The 18664-nt window shown below is 42.2% G+C and overlaps 2 protein-coding genes across 5 annotated transcripts in view; both read right to left on the bottom strand.

The window, feature by feature from the left end:
* The window catches only part of dnajc6 (DnaJ (Hsp40) homolog, subfamily C, member 6), a 72461-nt gene extending 64499 nt beyond the window's left edge, over positions 1 to 7962 (bottom strand). For both annotated transcript variants that reach the window (XM_041840086.2, XM_041840087.2), the window contains exon 1: positions 7545 to 7962. The gene's annotated coding sequence lies outside the window, so the exon portion shown is untranslated. The remainder of the gene's footprint in view (positions 1 to 7544) is intronic.
* A 3979-nt stretch (positions 7963 to 11941) lies between these two features.
* Positions 11942 to 17245, bottom strand: ak4 (adenylate kinase 4). 3 transcript variants are annotated; one of them, XM_041840101.2, is made up of 6 exons: positions 17040 to 17245; positions 16398 to 16573; positions 14402 to 14521; positions 13408 to 13580; positions 13013 to 13131; positions 11942 to 12669 (listed from the first exon to the last, which is right to left on the bottom strand). In XM_041840101.2, exons 2-6 carry the CDS (start codon positions 16540 to 16542, stop codon positions 12540 to 12542), a joined length of 687 nt encoding a protein of 228 aa, XP_041696035.1. In that variant the 5' UTR covers positions 16543 to 16573; positions 17040 to 17245; the 3' UTR covers positions 11942 to 12539. The 3 variants fall into 3 exon arrangements, with proteins under 3 accessions (XP_041696035.1, XP_041696033.1, XP_041696034.1); XM_041840099.2 differs by having other exon boundaries at positions 17068 to 17244; XM_041840100.1 differs by lacking the exon at positions 17040 to 17245 and adding an exon at positions 16868 to 17031.
* Between the last annotated feature and the right edge of the window lie 1419 nt (positions 17246 to 18664).

Below are 18664 nucleotides of genomic sequence, written 5' to 3'. Positions count from 1 at the left end.
CTTTACTTTTACTCAAGTATGACAATTGGGTACTTTTCCCACCACTGGTCAAAAGTATTACACTATATAGGGAATAGGGTGCCATTTGAAACGCACACCAAGTCAGCTACTTGGCGTTCTGCAACATGCTTCCTTCCTTGGCCCAGTTCCCTGGCAACTGAGGGGCTGCATGGTTGTTCAAAGCAGAACCCGGGCCTGGGAAACCCTTTACAACAGGAGCCCTGGACTGAAAGCACAGCAGGCAAGGGAATGTCCAAAAGGAGAAATGATTCCCCACGTAACCGGATGCAAAGTGCCGCTCTATTGTAGGATTTAGTTTCCTCTGAAAGCTAGCCTCCCAACATCAGACCCCTGATGCACTACTTCAGGAAGTCAACTCCTGCAGTCAGTCTCCAATACAAATGGTTACAATCCTCACTCACTGAGAGGACTGGACTTTGGCATCAAAAGCAATGTAATGTCCTGGCATTGCCGCTTTACCTTTTGACCACTGGTGGTACTATTTTATGTCAATGGTCACACAACTGTGTGATGCAAGAAGGGATCATTTGGATGATGAGAGTGCCCACTGTACTGTACTTGGGATCCAAGTTTGAAAAGCTGAATAAATCACACTGTAATGACAACTACACTTCCACATAATCCAGAATAATGGATAGATAAGCAAATATGAACAAACAGGGAGAGATGATCATAAACCTGCTACATAAAAAATCTAATGACAGCCATTAAAAAAACCTAACTCTATAACCCAGCCTACTACTACCTGTATTAACTTACTATATAGGTTTAAATGCCACATTGCGTTCCTTCATTCCTTTACAGGAGGGGTTTAACCATTTGGACATGTCTTGAATGTTATTTAAGCACTGTGGGTTAAGGAAGTTGTAGTTTAACAAAGACCTTGTGATGTTTTACAAGACCTTCGCCTCATAAACAGAAGTTTATTTTAGCCTTCCAGCTACGCCTCTTCAAAACCTGCTATACTTCACGATTTTTAAGACTTATAGATATTGAGGACAACAATAGCCTATCTGAATCCAGTCCAGCCATACAGCCATTATCTTCACTATACCTGACTGACCTAAAATAATATTTTCTGCTGGATTCGGTGGATTTGCCATCATATTTAAGGGTGGATAGTGGATTAATGATTATCCCTACTGGTTAAAGCTTTATTGACCCGTGTAATCTGATGGGTAGGGTTAGGGTTAGGGTTCACTGGCAGACACTAGCCTAAATGACTTGATCTGTGTGTAGCCTATTGTCCATGCAGCTGTCGTTTCATTTCAAACTAAATCGATTCTTGCTTAGCCTAATGAAGAATCTCTAAACATCTTTCCAATCATCATCAAAGGAATCATGATGAAATGAAAATAAAACATAGTATTGCCTTGTTGCCATTTGATGCACATTCAAATGTCATAAAAAATCTACCTCTCTTCCTCTCCTCTGCCGTGCCCTGATTGTATTACTGCTGATGATATCTGGAAATGTGCATGTACACCCTGGCCCATCTACTGTTGCTAGCCCCAATTCTGATTTGTGCTCTGATATCTGCTTCAGTGATTTCTGCTCTCGTAAAAGCCTGGGTTTTCTGCACGTTAACACTAGAAGCTTATTACCTAAAATTGATCAATTGAAAGTGTGGGTTCACAGCTCTAATCCAGATGTGTTGGTCATTACTGAGACGTGGTTAAGAAAGAGTGTTTTGAACACTGATGTTAACCTTTCTGGTTATAACCTTTTTCGGCAAGACAGATCTTCCAAAGGTGGTGGAGTGGCAATCTTTACCAAGGAACACCTTCAGTGCTCGGTTATTTCCACCAAGTCTGTCCCCAAACAATTTGATTTGCCTGTACCCTAAATGCCCTAAGCTCTCTCCTGGCCCCTTACACTAAGTCTGAATTTGTCCTGCTAGGTGACCTAAACTGGGACATGCTTAAACCACCTGACCAAGTCCTAAAGCAATGGGAGTCATTAAATCTTTCTCAGATTATTACCAATCCCACAAGGAAGGTATGACTCCAAACACCCAGAAAAGGCTACTCTCCTTGATGTTATCCTCACAAATAATCCTGATACAGTGGGGGAAAAAAGTATTTAGTCAGCCACCAATTGTGCAAGTTCTCCCACTTAAAAAGATGAGAGAGGCCTGTAATTTTCATCATAGGTACACGTCAACTATGACAGACAAAATGAGAAGAAAAAAATCCAGAAAAACACATTGTAGGATTTTTTATGAATTTATTTGCAAATTATGGTGGAAAATAAGTATTTGGTCAATAACAAAAGTTTCTCAATACTTTGTTATATACCCTTTGTTGGCAATGACACAGGTCAAACGTTTTCTGTAAGTCTTCACAAGGTTTTCACACACTGTTGCTGGTATTTTGGCCCATTCCTCCATGCAGATCTCCTCTAGAGCAGTGATGTTTTGGGGCTGTCGCTGGGCAACACAGACTTTCAACTCCCTCCAAAGATTTTCTATGGGGTTGAGATCTGGAGACTGGCTAGGCCACTCCAGGACCTTGAAATGCTTCTTACGAAGCCACTCCTTCGGCGGTGTGTTTGGGATCATTGTCATGCTGAAAGACCCAGCCACGTTTCATCGTCAATGCCCTTGCTGATGGAAGGAGGTTTTCACTCAAAATCTCACGATACATGGCCCCATTCATTCTTTCCTTTACACGGATCAGTCGTCCTGGTCCCTTTGCAGAAAAACAGCCCCAAAGCATGATGTTTCCACCCCCATGCTTCACAGTAGGTATGGTGTTCTTTGAATGCAACTCAGCATTCTTTGTCCTCCAAACACGACGAGTTGAGTTTTTACCAAAAAGTTATATTTTGGTTTCATCTGACCATATGACATTCTCCCAATCCTCTTCTGGATCAGGTGTCTGGACAGGTGTCTTTTATACTGATAACAAGTTCAAACAGGTGCCATTAATACAGGTAACGAGTGAAGGACAAAGGAGCCTCTTAAAGAAGAAGTTACAGGTCTGTGAGAGCCAGAAATCTTGCTTGTTTGTAGGTGACCAAATACTTATTTTCCACCATAATTTGCAAATAAATTCATAAGAAATCCTACAATGTGATTTTCTGGAATTTTTTTTCTCATTTTGTCTGTCATAGTTGATGTGTACCTATGATGAAAATTACAGGCCTCTCTCATCTTTTTAAGTGGGAGAACTTGCACAATTGGTGGCTGACTAAATACTTTTTTCCCCCACTGTAGGTATCAGTCTGGTGTTTTCTGTAATGGCCTTAGTGATCACTGTTTTACAGCCTGTGTTCGTAATGGCTGCTCAGTGAAACGACCTGTCCTTATTTGTCATAGACACTTGCTAAAGAACTTTAATGAGCAAGCCTTCCTTCATGACCTGGCCTCTGTAAATTGGTATAGAATCAGCTTGATCCCCTCTGTCGAAGACACTTGGACCTTCCTTTTTGATATTTTTAGTGGTATTGTTAACAAACACATAAAGAAAATAAGAATAAAAAACAGGTTCAGCCCCTGGTTCGACCGTGATCTGGCAGAGTTACTCCACCTCAACAATTCCATTTGGCGAAATGCTCGGCACACGCATACTCAGGCTGACTGGCTCTCGTTCAGGCAAATGAGAAATAAGTGCACTCAGGCTATCCGGAAGGCCAATGTGAGTTACTTTAAGGAGCAGTTCTCTCTCTGTGGGTCTAACCCCAACAAGTTCTGGAAAACGGTTAAAGACCTGGAGAATAAATCCTCCTCCTCACAGCTGCCCATGTCCCTTAATGTTGATGATGTGGTTGTTACTGACAAGGAGAACATGGCTGAGCTCTTTAATCACCACTTCATTAAGTCAGGATTCCTATTTGACTCAGCCATGCCTCCTTGCCCGTCCAACATTTCCTCATCTCCCACCCCTTCTAATGCGACTAGCCCCGATGCTCCTACCTCTTTTCCCCCTGCCCCGCTACAAAGTTTCTCCCTGCAGGCGGTCACTGAGTCTGAGGTGCTAAGGGAGCTCCTTAAACTTGACCCCAAAAAACGATCTGGGTTAAATGGTTTAGACCCTTTCTTCTTTAAGGTTGCTGCCCCTATCATCGCCAAGCCTATCTCTGACATTTTCAACCTGTCTCTCCTCTCTGGGGAGGTTCCCATTGCTTGGAAGGCAGCCACGGTGTGTCCTTTATTTAAAGGGGGAGATCAAGCTGATCCTAACTGTTATAGGCCAATTTCTATTTTGCCCTGTTAATCAAAAGTGTTGGAAAAACTTGTCAATAATCAACTGACTGGCTTTCTTGATGTCTATAGTATTCTTTCTGGTATGCAATCTGGTTTCTGCTCAGGTTATGGATGTATCACTGCAACCTTAAAGGTCCTAAATGATGTCACCATTGTCCTTGATTCTAAGCAATGTTATGCTGCTATTTTTATTGACTTGGCCAAAGCTTTTGATACGGTAGACCATTCCATTCTTGTGGGCCGGCTAAGGAGTATTGGTGTCTCTGAGGGGTCTTTGGCCTGGTTTGCTAACTACCTCTCTCAAAGAGTGCAGTGTATAAAGTCAGAACATCTGCTGTCTCAGCCACTGCCTGTCACCAAGGGAATACCCCAAGGCTTGATTCTAGGCCCCACACTCTTCTCAATTTACATCAACAACATAGCTCAGGCAGTCGGAAGCACTCTCATCCATTTATATGCAGATGATACAGTCTTATACTCAGCTGGCCCCTCCCCGGATTTTGTGTTAAACGTTCTACAACAAAGCTTTCTTAGTGTCCAACAAGCTTTCCCTGTCCTTAACCTTGTTCTGAACACCTCCAAAACAAAGGTCATGTGGTTTGGCAAGAAGAATGCCCCTCTCCCCACCAGTGTGATTACTATCTCTGAGGGTTTAGAGCTTGAGGTAGTCACCTCATACAAGTACTTGGGAGTATGGCTAGACGGTACACTGTCCTTCTCTCAGCACATATCAAAGCTGCAGGCTAAAGTTAAATCTAGACTTGGTTTCCTCTATCGTAATCACTCCTCTTTCACCCCAGCTGCCAAACTAACCCTGATTCAGATGACCATCCTACCCATGCTAGATTACGGAGACGGCAGGTAGCTTAGTGGTTAAGAGCGACCGAAAGGTCGCTGGTTCTAATCCCTGAGCCGACTAGGTGAAAAATCTGTCGATGTGCCCTTGAGCAAGGCACTTAACCCTAATTGCTCCTGTAAGTCGCCCTGGATAAGAGTGTCTGCTAAATGACTTAAAATGTAAATGTAAAATGTTATAGATCGGCAGGTAAGGGTGCTCTCGAGCGGCTAGATGTTCTTTACCATTCAGCCATCAGATTTGCCACCAATGCTCCTTATAGGACACATCACTGCACTCTATACTCCTCTGTAAACTGGTCATCTCTGTATACCCGTCGCAAGACCCACTGGTTGAAGCTTATTTATAAAACCCTCATAAGCCTCACTCCCCCCTATCTGAGATACCTACTGCAGCCCTCATCCTCCACATACAACACCCGTTCTGCCAGTCACATTCTGTTAAAGGTCCCCAAAGCACACACATCCATGGGTCGCTCCTCTTTTCAGTTCGCTGCAGCTAACGACTGGAACGAGGTGCAAAAAATACTCAAACTGGACAGTTTTATCTCCATCTCTTCATTCAATGACTCAATCATGGACACTCTTACTGACAGTTGTGGCTGCTTCGTGTGATGTATTGTTGTCTCTACCTTCTTGCCCTTTGTGCTGTTGTCTGTGCCCAATAATGTTTGTACCATGTTTTGTTCTGCTACCATGTTGTGCTGCTGCCATGTTGTGTTGCTACCATGTTGTTGTCATGTTGTGTTGTCCATGCTGTGTTGTCATGTGTTGCTGCCATGCTATGTGGTTGGCTTAGGTCTCTCTTTATGTAGTGTTGTGGTTTCTCTCTTGTCATGATGTGTGTTTTGTCCTATATTTTATTTATTTATTTTTTATCCCCCGTCACCGCTGCAGGAGGCCTTTTGCCTATTTGGTAGGCCATCATTGTAAATAAGAATTTGTTCTTAACTGACTTGCCTAGTTAAATAAAGGTTAAATAAAATAAAATAAAAATACGCTATATATCACAACCCACTGGGCACAGAAGTCAATTCGATGTCTATTCCACGTTGGTTCAACATAATTTCGTTGAAATGACATGGAAACAACATTGATTCAACCAGTGTGTGCCCAGTGGGAAATTAATCTATCAAGATGTATAGTGAATTTATGCATAAGATAAATATGCTCTTGTAAGTCGCTCTGGATAAGAGCGTCTGCTAAATGACTAAACATGTAAATGTAAAATGTAAAAGGGTGATAAATCAAGTTTAGCCTACATGTGGTCAATTGCTCTTAATTAGCCTATAGGCAAGTAATATCAATACATCATATTAATAAGCTATTACACTAACACCTGCACTGAAAAATGTACTTCTGAATTTATCTAGTTTCGATAATATAATGTCATCGTCAGTATTAACGGTTTTACTAGTCTGGTATGAAACAGAAACCACGCATCTCATCATGTGACAAGACCGTGCAGCATTGGAGAGGAGGCGGCACGACACTGCCACAATATGAAACACCAGAACTGGCCATCGCTTCAGCACCTGGATCATGCATGGGATTTCCCTACAATTTTTTCCTCATCAAAATCCACTTCCCTTTAAATCTGAGCGTAATAATTCATTTAAGAATGATAGCAAATAATTAGTAGCCTATTTAGTTGGTTTCTCTGTATTGTTGTCGTCTTCTTCAACCTGCCCCTCCACTGCCAGCTGCCAGCCTCCAGTAAACGCGCATTCAGCAACATGAATCATCCCCGGCAAAGCCAGCTTTTTCTTTTTTTACTTAGCATGTAATTTTCCATTTTGATGAGTCAGTGACTATAAACTATGAGAATGATCAACTAAACACATATTACATATTTGAGGGTTTCCCCCCATTTAAAATAGTCAATTATTAATAATCTCAGATCATGTCAAAAAATCCCCCCTGGTCATATTTGTCATTCAGTGCGCTTAGAATGTTGGTTGGTTAGGCTACGGCGGTTTCACCATTCATATGAGTGCACGTTTTTGGCTCATAATTATTAACAGATACATAAAAAAGCTTAAAGCATCAACATGATAGGTTCTGTTAAACGTCATACAGAGGCTGAGCGCATCGGGCTATGTTTTCCCATCGTTCCGCATTTCCTCGCCTAAAGATAGGCCTGTAACCTGACAAAACACCTGCACTGAAAATTGAACCAAACATAATCGATGCTATGGGATATTCAAATCTCAAATATTATGGTAAAAACGCAGATAGATTTCTACTGATTGCCAAACCATGATATGCAGAAAATCTGTATGCAGATCTAGCCAACTGAATTCCTGGGGCAGAGAAGAGAATCATTATGTAATATTCAAATCTAATCGGGGAGAAACACATGATGACGATGCTCCTCCGAAGCAAACATTTCAGTGGCATTTGATATAAAACGTATCTGGTTTAAAACGAATTATGTAAAAATACAGCCCGTTTGTCATACCTTTCAGAGCGCTCGCTGTCATTATCTCTGGAACGCGACGTCCTCAGCTTTGGAGATCCGCGCGGGGACCCCAGCTGCGCTCTGAGAAATACCAACCTTTGATGTTTCATTCGCCGCCGTACCAGTCAAAGGTCAAACGACCGATACGTCCTTCTGTACCTCAACCTGGCGGTGCACGCGTGACAGGTACAATGTCAGCTCCTGCGGTTGGCTAAAATTATAATGACTAATGACTACGACATCATCATATTTTCACCTTATATTTAATGTGAGCTTCACTGAAACGAATCCAGCGACCACAATTCGCTGATCTAACAACAATATGAAGCCGCCTATCCATGTGAGCTCAAGTGTTCCAGATGTCACATAGATCCATATGGTGGAAACTGCGCAGTTTTGCGCCTCTGAATGCTGCCTACACAGCGCATCAAGTCTTGCTGTAGCCTACTAATAAGACATATGGAAGCAAAATCTGGGAAGGAATTTGGGGACTGGACTGGATAGATTGAAATTAAATTCACTCACATGTGCGGATCATGTAATAACCTAGTTGCTGCTATGACAGGAGGCTGAGATGATGGTAGGTGATGTGCTGCAGAGGCAGATGCAGAGGCAAGAGCTTTGGTTTGATTGTTGTGGGTACCATATCAGATGTATGGTACTGGTACATCCAATAAGAAGGAGATATTTGGTAGCTGAGACAGTTTATTTTGGTATCCAGCAAATATACATGGGTTTTATCATAGAGCTTACTGGATATATTTCCTATGTGTATCTAGAGATCCCTCTTGAATCCCCCTCCATGCAAAAGGAAATGGTTGAGTCTGGCCTAAACAGAGCAGAGGCCATCAGGCTCCATAATCCCGGGCTGAAATCCACTCTGGGTGTTCCTCCCCAGCCGTAATGCACATGGGATTTACAGAGCCAACCCTGGTGGGGGATTAAAAGAGAGAGAGTAGTGAAAAATACCTCCCTCTCAGGGTTCACTTACTTACTGCAACACATACACGTGCGCACGCAGGCAGGCATGAACACACGCAGACACACAGGTACGCACGCAAACACATACATGTGCACACACACACGCCTACCTCTCACTGCTCGCTTCTCTGATGTCATATCAAAGGCTGTATTGAGAAAGAGAGAGAGAGAGAGAGAGAGAGAGAGAGAGAGAGAGAGAGAGAGAGAGAGAGAGAGAGAGAGAGAGAGAGAGAGAGAGAGAGAGAGAGAGAGAGAGAGAGAGAGAGAGAGAGAGAGAGAGAGAAAGGGAGGGAGGGAGATTGTGCTGTAACTCTTATGAGTTCTGTCACATTATACTGCATTAGCATGCATGGTGGACTGGATACATACAGATGCTGCATCACTGCAGTATGCCTATAGAGTTCTATGATAGCATATCTAATATGTTAGCAATGGCGTTCCCACACACGACTCACAGTAGAAACTCATCAGTCTCCTATACAGTGCCTTCAGAAAGTAGTCATACACCTCCCGAGTGGCGGAGCGGTCTAAGGCACTGCATCGCAGTGCTTGAGGCGTCACTACAGACACAGGTTAAATCCCAGCGCAGCTTACTGCGAACCGGGAGACCCGTGAGACGGTGCACAATTGGCCCAGCATCGTCCGGGTTAGGGGAGGGTTTGGATGGCTGGGATGTCCTTGTCCCATCGCACTCTAGCATCTCCTTGTGGCGGGCCGGGCGCATGCACGCTGAATTCGGTCGCCAGTTGTACAGCGTTTCCTCTGACACATTGGTGCTTCCTGGTTTAGCGGGCAGTGTGTTGCTTGGCAGGGTCGTGTTTCATGTTCTGGGTATGCTTGTATTTTGTGTAGATCTTTGACAGAGAATGGCAATTAAATCCATTTTAATCTCACTTTGTAACACAACAAAATGTGGGAAGAGTCAAGGGGTGTGAATATTTTCTGAAGGCACTGTGGCGTTTTTCCTATTTTGTTGCATTACAACCTGTAATTTAAATTTATTTTTATTTGGATTTCATGTAATGGACATACACAAAATAGTCCAAATTGGTGAAGTTTCAAGAAATTAAAAAAAAAAAATAACGGAAAAGTGGTGCGTGCATATGTATTCACCCCCTTTGCTATGAAGCCCCTAAATAAGATCTGGTGCAACCAATTACCTTCAGAAGTCACATAATTAGTTAAATAAAGTCCACCAGTGTGCAATCTAAGTGCCACATGATCTCAGTATATATACACCTGTTCTGAAAGGCCCCAGAGTCTGCAACACCACTAAGCAAGGGGCACCACCAAGCAAGCGGCACCATGAAGACCAAGAAGCTCTCCAAACAGGTCAGGGACAATGTTGTGGAGAAGTACAGATCAGGGTTGGGTTATAAAAAAATATCCGACACTTTGAACATCCCACGGAGCACCATTGAATCCATTATTTAAAAATTGAAAGAATATGGCACCACAACAAACCTGCCAAGAGAGAGCCGCCCACCAAAACTCACGGACCAGGCAAGGAGGGCATTAATCAGAGAGGCAACAAAGAGATAAAAGTTAACCCTGATGGAGCTGTAAAGCTCCACAGTGGAGATTGGAGTATCTGTCCACAGGACCACTTTAAGCTGTACACTCACAGAGCTGGGGTTTATGGAAGAGTGGCCAGAAAAAGCCATTGCTTAAAGAAAAAAATAAGCAAACACATTTGGTGTTCGCCAAAAGGCATGTGGGAGACTCCCCAAACATATGGAAGAAGGTACTCTGGTCAGATGATACTAAAATTGAGCTTTTTGGCCATCAAGGAAAATGTCTGGCGCAAACCCAACACCTCTCATCATCCTGAGAACACCATCCCCACAGTGAAGCATGGTGGTGGCAGCATCATGCTGTGGGGATGTTTTTCATCGGCAGGGACTGGGAAACTGGTCAGAATTGAAGGAATGATGGATGGCGCTAAATACAGGGAAATTCTTGAGGGAAACCTGTTTCAGTCTTTCAGAGATTTGAGACTGGGACGGAGGTTCACCTTCCAGCAGGACAATGACCCTAAGCACACTGCTAAAGCAACACTCAAGTGGTTTAAGGGGAAACATTTAAATGTCTTGGAATAGCCTAGTCAAAGCCCAGACCTCAATCCAATTGAGAATCTGTGGTATGACTTAAAGATAGCTGTACACCAGCGGAACCCATCCAACTTGAAGGAGCTGGAGCAGTTTTGCCTTGAAGAATGGGCAAAAATCCCAGTGGCTAGATGTTTGTTTCACAAGAAAAAATATTTTGCATCTTCAAAGTGGTAGGCATGTTGTGTAAATCAAATGATACAACCCCCCAAAAAATCCATATTAATTCCAGGTTGTAAGGCAACAAAATAGGAAAAATGCCAAGGGGGGTGAATACTTTCGCAAGCCACTGTACAAATAATATTCAGAGAATGCAGCTGAAGCTGACTGTAGCTTTGAAGTTTCTACTGTAAGCATATACATAGTAGGCATGGTGCCTGGAACTGGTGTTTGACCTTGAGAACTAAAAGAACTGAAAGGACATTTGTAGAAAATATTTTTATTTTCCTTGGAATATGCCAGAATTTGGATGGCAACATGACTTATGGACAGAAAACATTCAGTGTGTGGTATTGCACAACAGAGAGGTGTGGTAATACACAGTGTATGAAAAGCTTTCCTAATCACTTATTCACAATAATGGGCTTTCCATATTCATACTGGACCAATTACAGTTTACACCAGCGACTGTTTGCACATTGTGTTATTGAAATCTAACAGGGAGACACAAGACACATCCTCCCACAAACACTGTCCAACCACACTGACCACACATATCACTTTTCTGATACAGCCATTCAGATGTATTACACTTTAAACTGGTTAAAACACTAATATAAACATTTCAACAAGCCATTGCAAATATGAAGGCCTCTGGCTCTCTGAATAGGATTGTATCATTGTCTTTGGCCACATTAAAATCTTTGCTCCCTTTTAATGCAGTTATAGACCAATTCATTATAATCGTTTTATATAGTTTAGTCTTATAAGGTTATATTTGGTATAACGCAAATCAACAAAACAGTTTTAAATTGAACACAAAAACACATTTATGTAATCCAACTACCTTTGATAAAGATGAAAATCTTAATTTGATAGAACTCTAAAAGTAAGCCACATTATAGGGTGTGCTGTTTTGAAGTCAACAATAGTCATTTCAGTTGAAATGAACGATAAATCAGATATACAGAATTCAACAGTTATTTAATTACCCTTACAAGTGTGAATTGGAAATAAATGTTTTGCATATCCCACCTCTCCCTGAGATACCCTCGGAGAGTGGGGTCACTGCCAGGGTCTGCCATTATCAACGGCAACCCTGGAGCAATTAGGGTTAAATGCCTTGCTCAAGGGTACATCAACAGATATTTCACTGTGTTGGCTCAGGGATTCAAACAAGCAACCTTTGGGTTACTGGCCCAACGCTCTAACTGCTAGGCTACCTATGTGAATGTTAGAGTAATACGAATGTAAGAGTAATGGTGAAGGTGCATAAAGATGGAGGAATTCAGTTATGACGAGTTTTTAAACTACGACACTGTATTATACAGTGCTTTCCATTACACAAAACAAGAGTAATGGAAAGCACTGTATAATACGGCGAACTAAAGCAAATTAGGCGTTTGTGGCAAGTACATTGGGGCCGCCATCTTTATGCATGTCCCGCTATTAAAGGCATACTTAGGGTTGCACAACTCAGGCTCTCAAGTTCTGCAGTTCTGCTGATTTCCATTTCTCCCTGCGGCTTCAAACTTATTATCTGGAGAGTGGAAATCAGTCTCTGGTTAAAAGGTAAGGACGAAAACCGTACACTGTAGCCCTTGAGGACCGGAGCTGTGGCCCCCTGATCTATGTAGTGCATAGGATTGTATTTGCAGACATGTTTTGGTACCAACTGCCAAGCTAAAGTGGCTCCTAACAGCTCCTGTGCACGGCCTGAGCTTCTACTGTGTCACCTCTGCTCTCCTCAGGGCAGTGGGATGTGCTGTGTGTCTGTCTCAGGTCTGCTAGGGATCTTAGTGCTGAGAAGAGAGTTGATGTAAGGCCAGATCCTGTCGGTCTCTGTGCCAGAGAACATGTGCAGGATGCCCTTTGACCTGGGGAGGAAAATAAGGTCACACTTTAGATGTATAGTTGCATAGATACCATGTAGCTTAAATACATTATATTGTAATAACATTATAATAATATTGTAACTACATTGTAATTACTATGTAACTGATCAGTTGTATGTACTTTATCTGCAATTTCCATGTAAGAACGTAAAGTATGGCCAAAAACCTTAAATGAGCAATGGTGAGAGAGTACAAAGGTGGGTACAGTATTTCTGATTGGACATTAATGATAAACTGACTACACAAGATTAGACTAGACTTTACAGGGCAAGCTACTTACACAGTACTTTTAAAAATATGTCAGTGACGTGAAGAGTGGACATACTTGTACAGGTCTATGACTGGCTTGGCCACGTCCTTGTAGTGCCTCAGTCTGGCCACTAGAGCCTCTGGTTGGTCATCATCATGCTGGATCAGAGGCTCTCCGCTGAGGTCATCCCTGCCCTGGAGGGACAACACAACACAGAGAGATTCTTACAGCAATGACGTATACTGATGAAAACTGTACACAGCTCACAGAGAGTTGTCTTGAACCCCTCACATTCATATTATTAAAAGATTGTACTGATCATAAACAAATACAAGAGAATCTGGTACCGTATTTTCACAGCCTTCTGTAGAAACCATTGCTTAGTGCTGGGCTCTGGGGGGAACAGACAGACTAACCAGAAGACTGTCACTGGTGATTAAAAGGAGAGAATCACTACAGTATTTCCGGACCTGTACGCGTGGAGGGTTGAAGCCCATGTTGTAGACCCTGCCGCTGGCTGGGTGGATCCAGCGGTCACTCAGCCTGTCCTTCAGGGTCTCATAAGGGATGTTGAGGCTGATGACCAGGTCCAGGTCACAGGTACTGTTCAGAGCCTTGGCCTGGGCTAGGGTACAGGGAAACCCTGGAGGACAGAAGAGAGGGATGAGGGAGACTGAGGGGAGGGTGTGTGTTTGTATGTGTGTGTGTCTGACATGTTTCCCCATCAAGTCTTGTTTACAAGTATGTGTGTGTGTGTGTGTGTGTGTGTGTGTGTGTGTGTGTGTGTGTGTGTGTGTGTGTGTGTGTGTGTGTGTGTGTGTGTGTGTGTGTGTGTGTGTGTGTGTGTGTGTGTGTGTGTGTGTGTGTGTGTGTGTGTGTGCGTGCGCATGTGAATCTCACACTGCTCCTGCACAACAACTTTGAGGAAAATATTAATGTATTTTGTGTGACATCATAAAACGTCCAAACACAACATCCTTATGTCTCCCTTTACCCTACACTGATATGAAATTGGTAGACATATTGCAAATACTGCATTTATCCAACTCCTCCTCCCTGGGAACTGGTTCTGCTGACCTGGCTGTGAGGCTAGTTTAGGGTGTAAAATTGCACTACTGTTTACAGACCTTGGCCTGCTGCCTGTCTGGCCTGTTTCAGCTGGTTTCTGGGTCAGACACAAACCTATTCAGTCAATGTTTGACATGATATCTTACACTGTCTGGACGATGGTCATATTTAACAGTAAACTCAATCAGGTGTGTGTATGTGTGTGTGAGTGTGTGTGTGTGTGTGTGTGTGTGTGAGTGTGTGTGTGAGTGTGTGTGTGTGTGTGTGTGTGTGAGTGTGTGTGTGTGTGTGTGTGAGTGTGTGTGTGTGTGTGTGAGTGTGTGTGTGTGTGTGTGTGTGTGAGTGTGTGTGTGTGTGTGTGTGAGTGTGTGTGTGTGTGTGTGTGAGTGGTCTTACCATCCATCAGCCAGCTGTGGCAGGTCATCTCCTCCAGCCTGGGCAGTAGGAGCCGTGTCATCACATGGTCCGGCACCATCAGACCCCTCTCTATGTAGGTCTTAGCTAGAACACCAGCCTCTGTGGAGGGAGGAGAGAGATGATGAAGAAGAAGAAGAAGAAGAAGAAGAAGAAGAAGAAGAAGAAGAAGAAGAAGAAGAAGAAGAAGAAGAAGAAGAAGAAGAAGAAGAAGAAGATGATACCCGATAAGTAAAAAGCATGAATACGCTTTGAAACATTTCTAATAAGAGAGCTGGACTTTTGGCTAGAGGCAGGGGGGCAGAGCAAACCCAGCCAGGAATATCCTTTATGGTTTTAAAGTAATTGTCCAGTGTTTCCAGATTTCTATGAAATATGACCTATAATTACTTACAATATGAGTGAAATAGTTTTCCTTCCAAAGAATTGTAATTAATTATGTTAAAAAGCAGCTTTTCTGTTTTGGAATTATGTGGGCATACCCCAACAACAGAATGGTGTGGGCATATACCGATCATTAAAAATATTCAAGCGAGTAGACCGCTGATTGGCCAGGGGACTCCCTAAAAACACACCACTTCGATACATCTACAACTGGAAGTGACTTTTCGTAGCAGGTTAGGAGAGCATTTTCGCTAACCTAACCCTTTTCCTAACCATAACCTAATTCTCCTAACCTGCTACGTTAAGCTCATCCTCTTCAGGAGTATGACATCATACTTTATGAGGAAATAGCAAGCATTTTTTAAACGGTCTGTTTGAGATTTATGCTTTGGCCACAAATATGAGTATAGGACGACTCAACAACATTATTTGGGTATGTGTTAACAGAATATTATCTTTTAAAAGTGACATTTTCACTGGACAGTTACTTCAACACCTAAGCGATTACCTATTCACCCTGCTTTCTATCCCTGTTGTTTCCCCTGCTTTATTCACAGCAGTCAGTCACATAACTCGCATCTAAGACGGATCTCCGGACAAAACTACAGTCTCTAAACTACAGTCATCAATAATTGAATGACCTTCTGACCAATCTGGATCACGACAATGTTGTTACAGTGGCAACAATAGAAGTACATAAAGCGAAAGCATACCATTGTTAAATTAAACTGAAGATCTCTATGGTTCAATACAGAGTATGATGTGTTTATACAAGAGCTACTGTAGGCCTATGTACTGTAAATAACTCCAGTATAGTAAGTCTGGAAACTGGGTTTAGTTTAGTAAGGCATGGCCTTAAAGCAGTACTGACAACTGTAATTACAAGCATACACATGGGCTAAAGAGCTGGGCACACGTTCTGATTAAAATAGGCTCCATTTAATGGGCTCAGAGAAGCCAACTCATAGAAGTTACAAACATCACCCATTAATATAATGAAGGAGGTATTCTGATGCAGCATTGTTACAACAGCAAGGTAATTAGGAGAAACGTTATAACAGCTTTATAACATGATGAACAAGATCTTGAACACACTATAAAAAAGTTTCTACCAGCCACAGCCTATAGCAGATACTATAATTAAACAAAGTAAACTCTTTATAACTGGGATTTTTTAAAACCATTTAATATGTGTATTTGAATGTGGACCATTTTAGTTACTTATCAGATAGTAGTAGGTTTGCCATCGCGTCTAACTTTCACTAATGTTTTTGTGGCTTGGACTATAGTGGTTTCCTGCCTGGAGAAATGCTCCACTGTTATTGGCTACAGTCCGGCATGGTGCCAACATGGAAGCCACTCTTCACCTCGCCTGAACTTGGGCCTCTGCTGGTGTTACAATATTGTTGGAATTTACAGAAGTGAAAGCTCCGACAACAGGCTTAGGCTGCTGGAGGTGAAGACAAATATGTGGCAAATTAAATGGCTATATATATACATTAATGAGAAAATAAATAAAGTAAACATAGATTGATAAAGGGTAAATTATAAATAGATACATTGATGGTGAGTAACCTATCAAGAATAGGCCAACCTGTGTTTGCAGCTATATTCTCCCGAAGAAAGTCGCCACTGGACAGATGCTTGAGGCCAAAGCTCTGCGCAATTCTTTCGGAAATGGTCCCCTTCCCAGAGCCTGGTGGACCCATGATCACAGCTCGGAACAGTTTGGCCATCATCCACTATATCCTGCGACACCACGGACTGTATCTGGAGGAGACGAAAGAAAAAAAAGTTATTCCAGCATTGCATACTTTTTGCATTCATTGAAACATTGATACGCATCTTTCAATGTTGCCCATGGTGTGCACTGTGCACCTTATCACCGAAGTCTGTGCAACAGAGACTTTCTGTTCCTTTGAGTTAACAGGAACATAGTTATTAAAGTGTATTATAATTTAGTATAGTTATAATAGTTTATTTATCATAGTCATTATGGTTTATTGTTTAACATATTATATTGCAGGATCTAACCAGTTTCTTTTTTCCATATTGGTTACTTACGATTAATAAAGGCTAAAGAAAAACGAAATTTGCTGTTTGCAAGGTTGTTAAAGAGCCTCATTCATCCAATCAGCGAGAGAAATCGAACTTCCTAGATTTATTTTCATACAGATGGCGGATTTAAACTATGTAGAAAAACAACAGGGCAACAGTCCAGCATAATGAGAGATACCTCGCCGATGCCCACAATCACTCCTCACCTCCGATTTCTGCGTGTGTCCTGCAAAAAGTATGCGTTATAAAGCACGTAGTTCACTCTGACCAAGTCAGAAAACGTTTTTTTTCCTGTTCTCAAGGGACAGTATGTTGCCTGCGTCTTTAAGAAAGGGGTTTTCTCTGCGAATGGATGGAGGAGCTGCCACAACGCCCTATTTCTCAGCACCGCCCCGACACATCATCCAGAAAAAATGCGGACGACTTGTGCGCAGGAACTCTTGGTAACGCTTAGGAATCTGGTACCTGTAGTTTTCTATTGTGAGGGAGCCATGAGGAATTCACTGTAGCAACCATATGTACATCTATGGCTGAGACATGAGGACTAGAATAGGATAGAATAGTATGGATTAGAATAATAGATCCTGGGTCGTCTGCACGACTGCAGATCACCATAGCCCACTGAGCTAAAGCCTACAGGCATCAGCTTATGCAGCTATCACAAGTCTATAGATCTAAGGTAAGGTCATCAATCATGCATAGGCCTAGTTTGTGTGACCTACCTCTACTAGGTCAATACACTATTACACACTATTATTAGGTTAAAGGACACTGCGTTGCCAGAAAGTTGACTTAATTGTATGAAAGTCCAACTTCGTGCAATGATGTTCTATTAGAATGCAATTAAAGCTATTCAGAACTATTTGGGAGTTATATTGATTGGCATGTCTCCAGAAGGGAGAGAGGGGGTGGGAGCTTGATAATGACTGCGTAATGAATGGTATAAATCCGAATTAATGTTCCCACTCATGCATAAGACACATATTGACAAAACACTGTGAATCCCAAATTGACACACTTGTTGACAGCAAGTCAATGCAGCTCGCGCGTAACGGTAATTTCGGGTGTCCCTCCGAAACATTGGCCATCACCCATTACTAGCCTGGTCCCAGATCTGTTTGTGCTTTCGCCTACTCCATTGTCATTGTCAAGCCAAACATGACAATTTCATAAGGAGTTGGCAAGAGAACAGAAACAGACTGGTACCCAGGCTACATACCATTACGCACAGAGACGCTGTCATTCCGCGCAACATTTGCAGACCAAGGAATGTATCCTACTTGTTGCGAACCAGACGGCGGCGTCAGTGTCCTAAAGCTGTCAAATGCTGCGCATGCACAGCCTATTGTTGTCTTCAGTCAATGGAACCTGCCTAATCCATCAGACGAAAATAAATTGGAAGATTATCAATTTACTCACTAGCTGTGCTTCGAATGTTTTTATTATTTTTTGTCACATGGCTGAGAGATTTCAATAACAACAAAAAATGGCGACAATCACGTTGTTCTATGTTGGTCTTGCTGCGTCATAAAAAAAATGAAAAACGGGAATGAAACGCGCAAAATGCAAGTAAGTAAGTCTAATATTTGTCAGATATTGAACTGCAAATAAATATAAAAAGATAATTGCTAATGTTAATTTGGACTACATAGTACTTGTTTTTACCTTGGAAGGGGTGTGTGTAGGCTGGGCGTTAGCGTTTGCTGCACATTAATACGACTCAATAGAAAAGATAGCGTTGCTCTTTGACATGGTTTTGTTATTGAATATCAAAGTTATTATGGCAATTTATATATTTTCAAA

Source organism: Coregonus clupeaformis, chromosome 20 (assembly GCF_020615455.1).
Source record: "Coregonus clupeaformis isolate EN_2021a chromosome 20, ASM2061545v1, whole genome shotgun sequence".
NCBI lineage: Eukaryota > Metazoa > Chordata > Actinopteri > Salmoniformes > Salmonidae > Coregonus > Coregonus clupeaformis.
The sequence above is the reverse complement of the archived record's forward strand: the minus strand, read 5'-3'. Positions and strand labels throughout refer to the sequence as shown.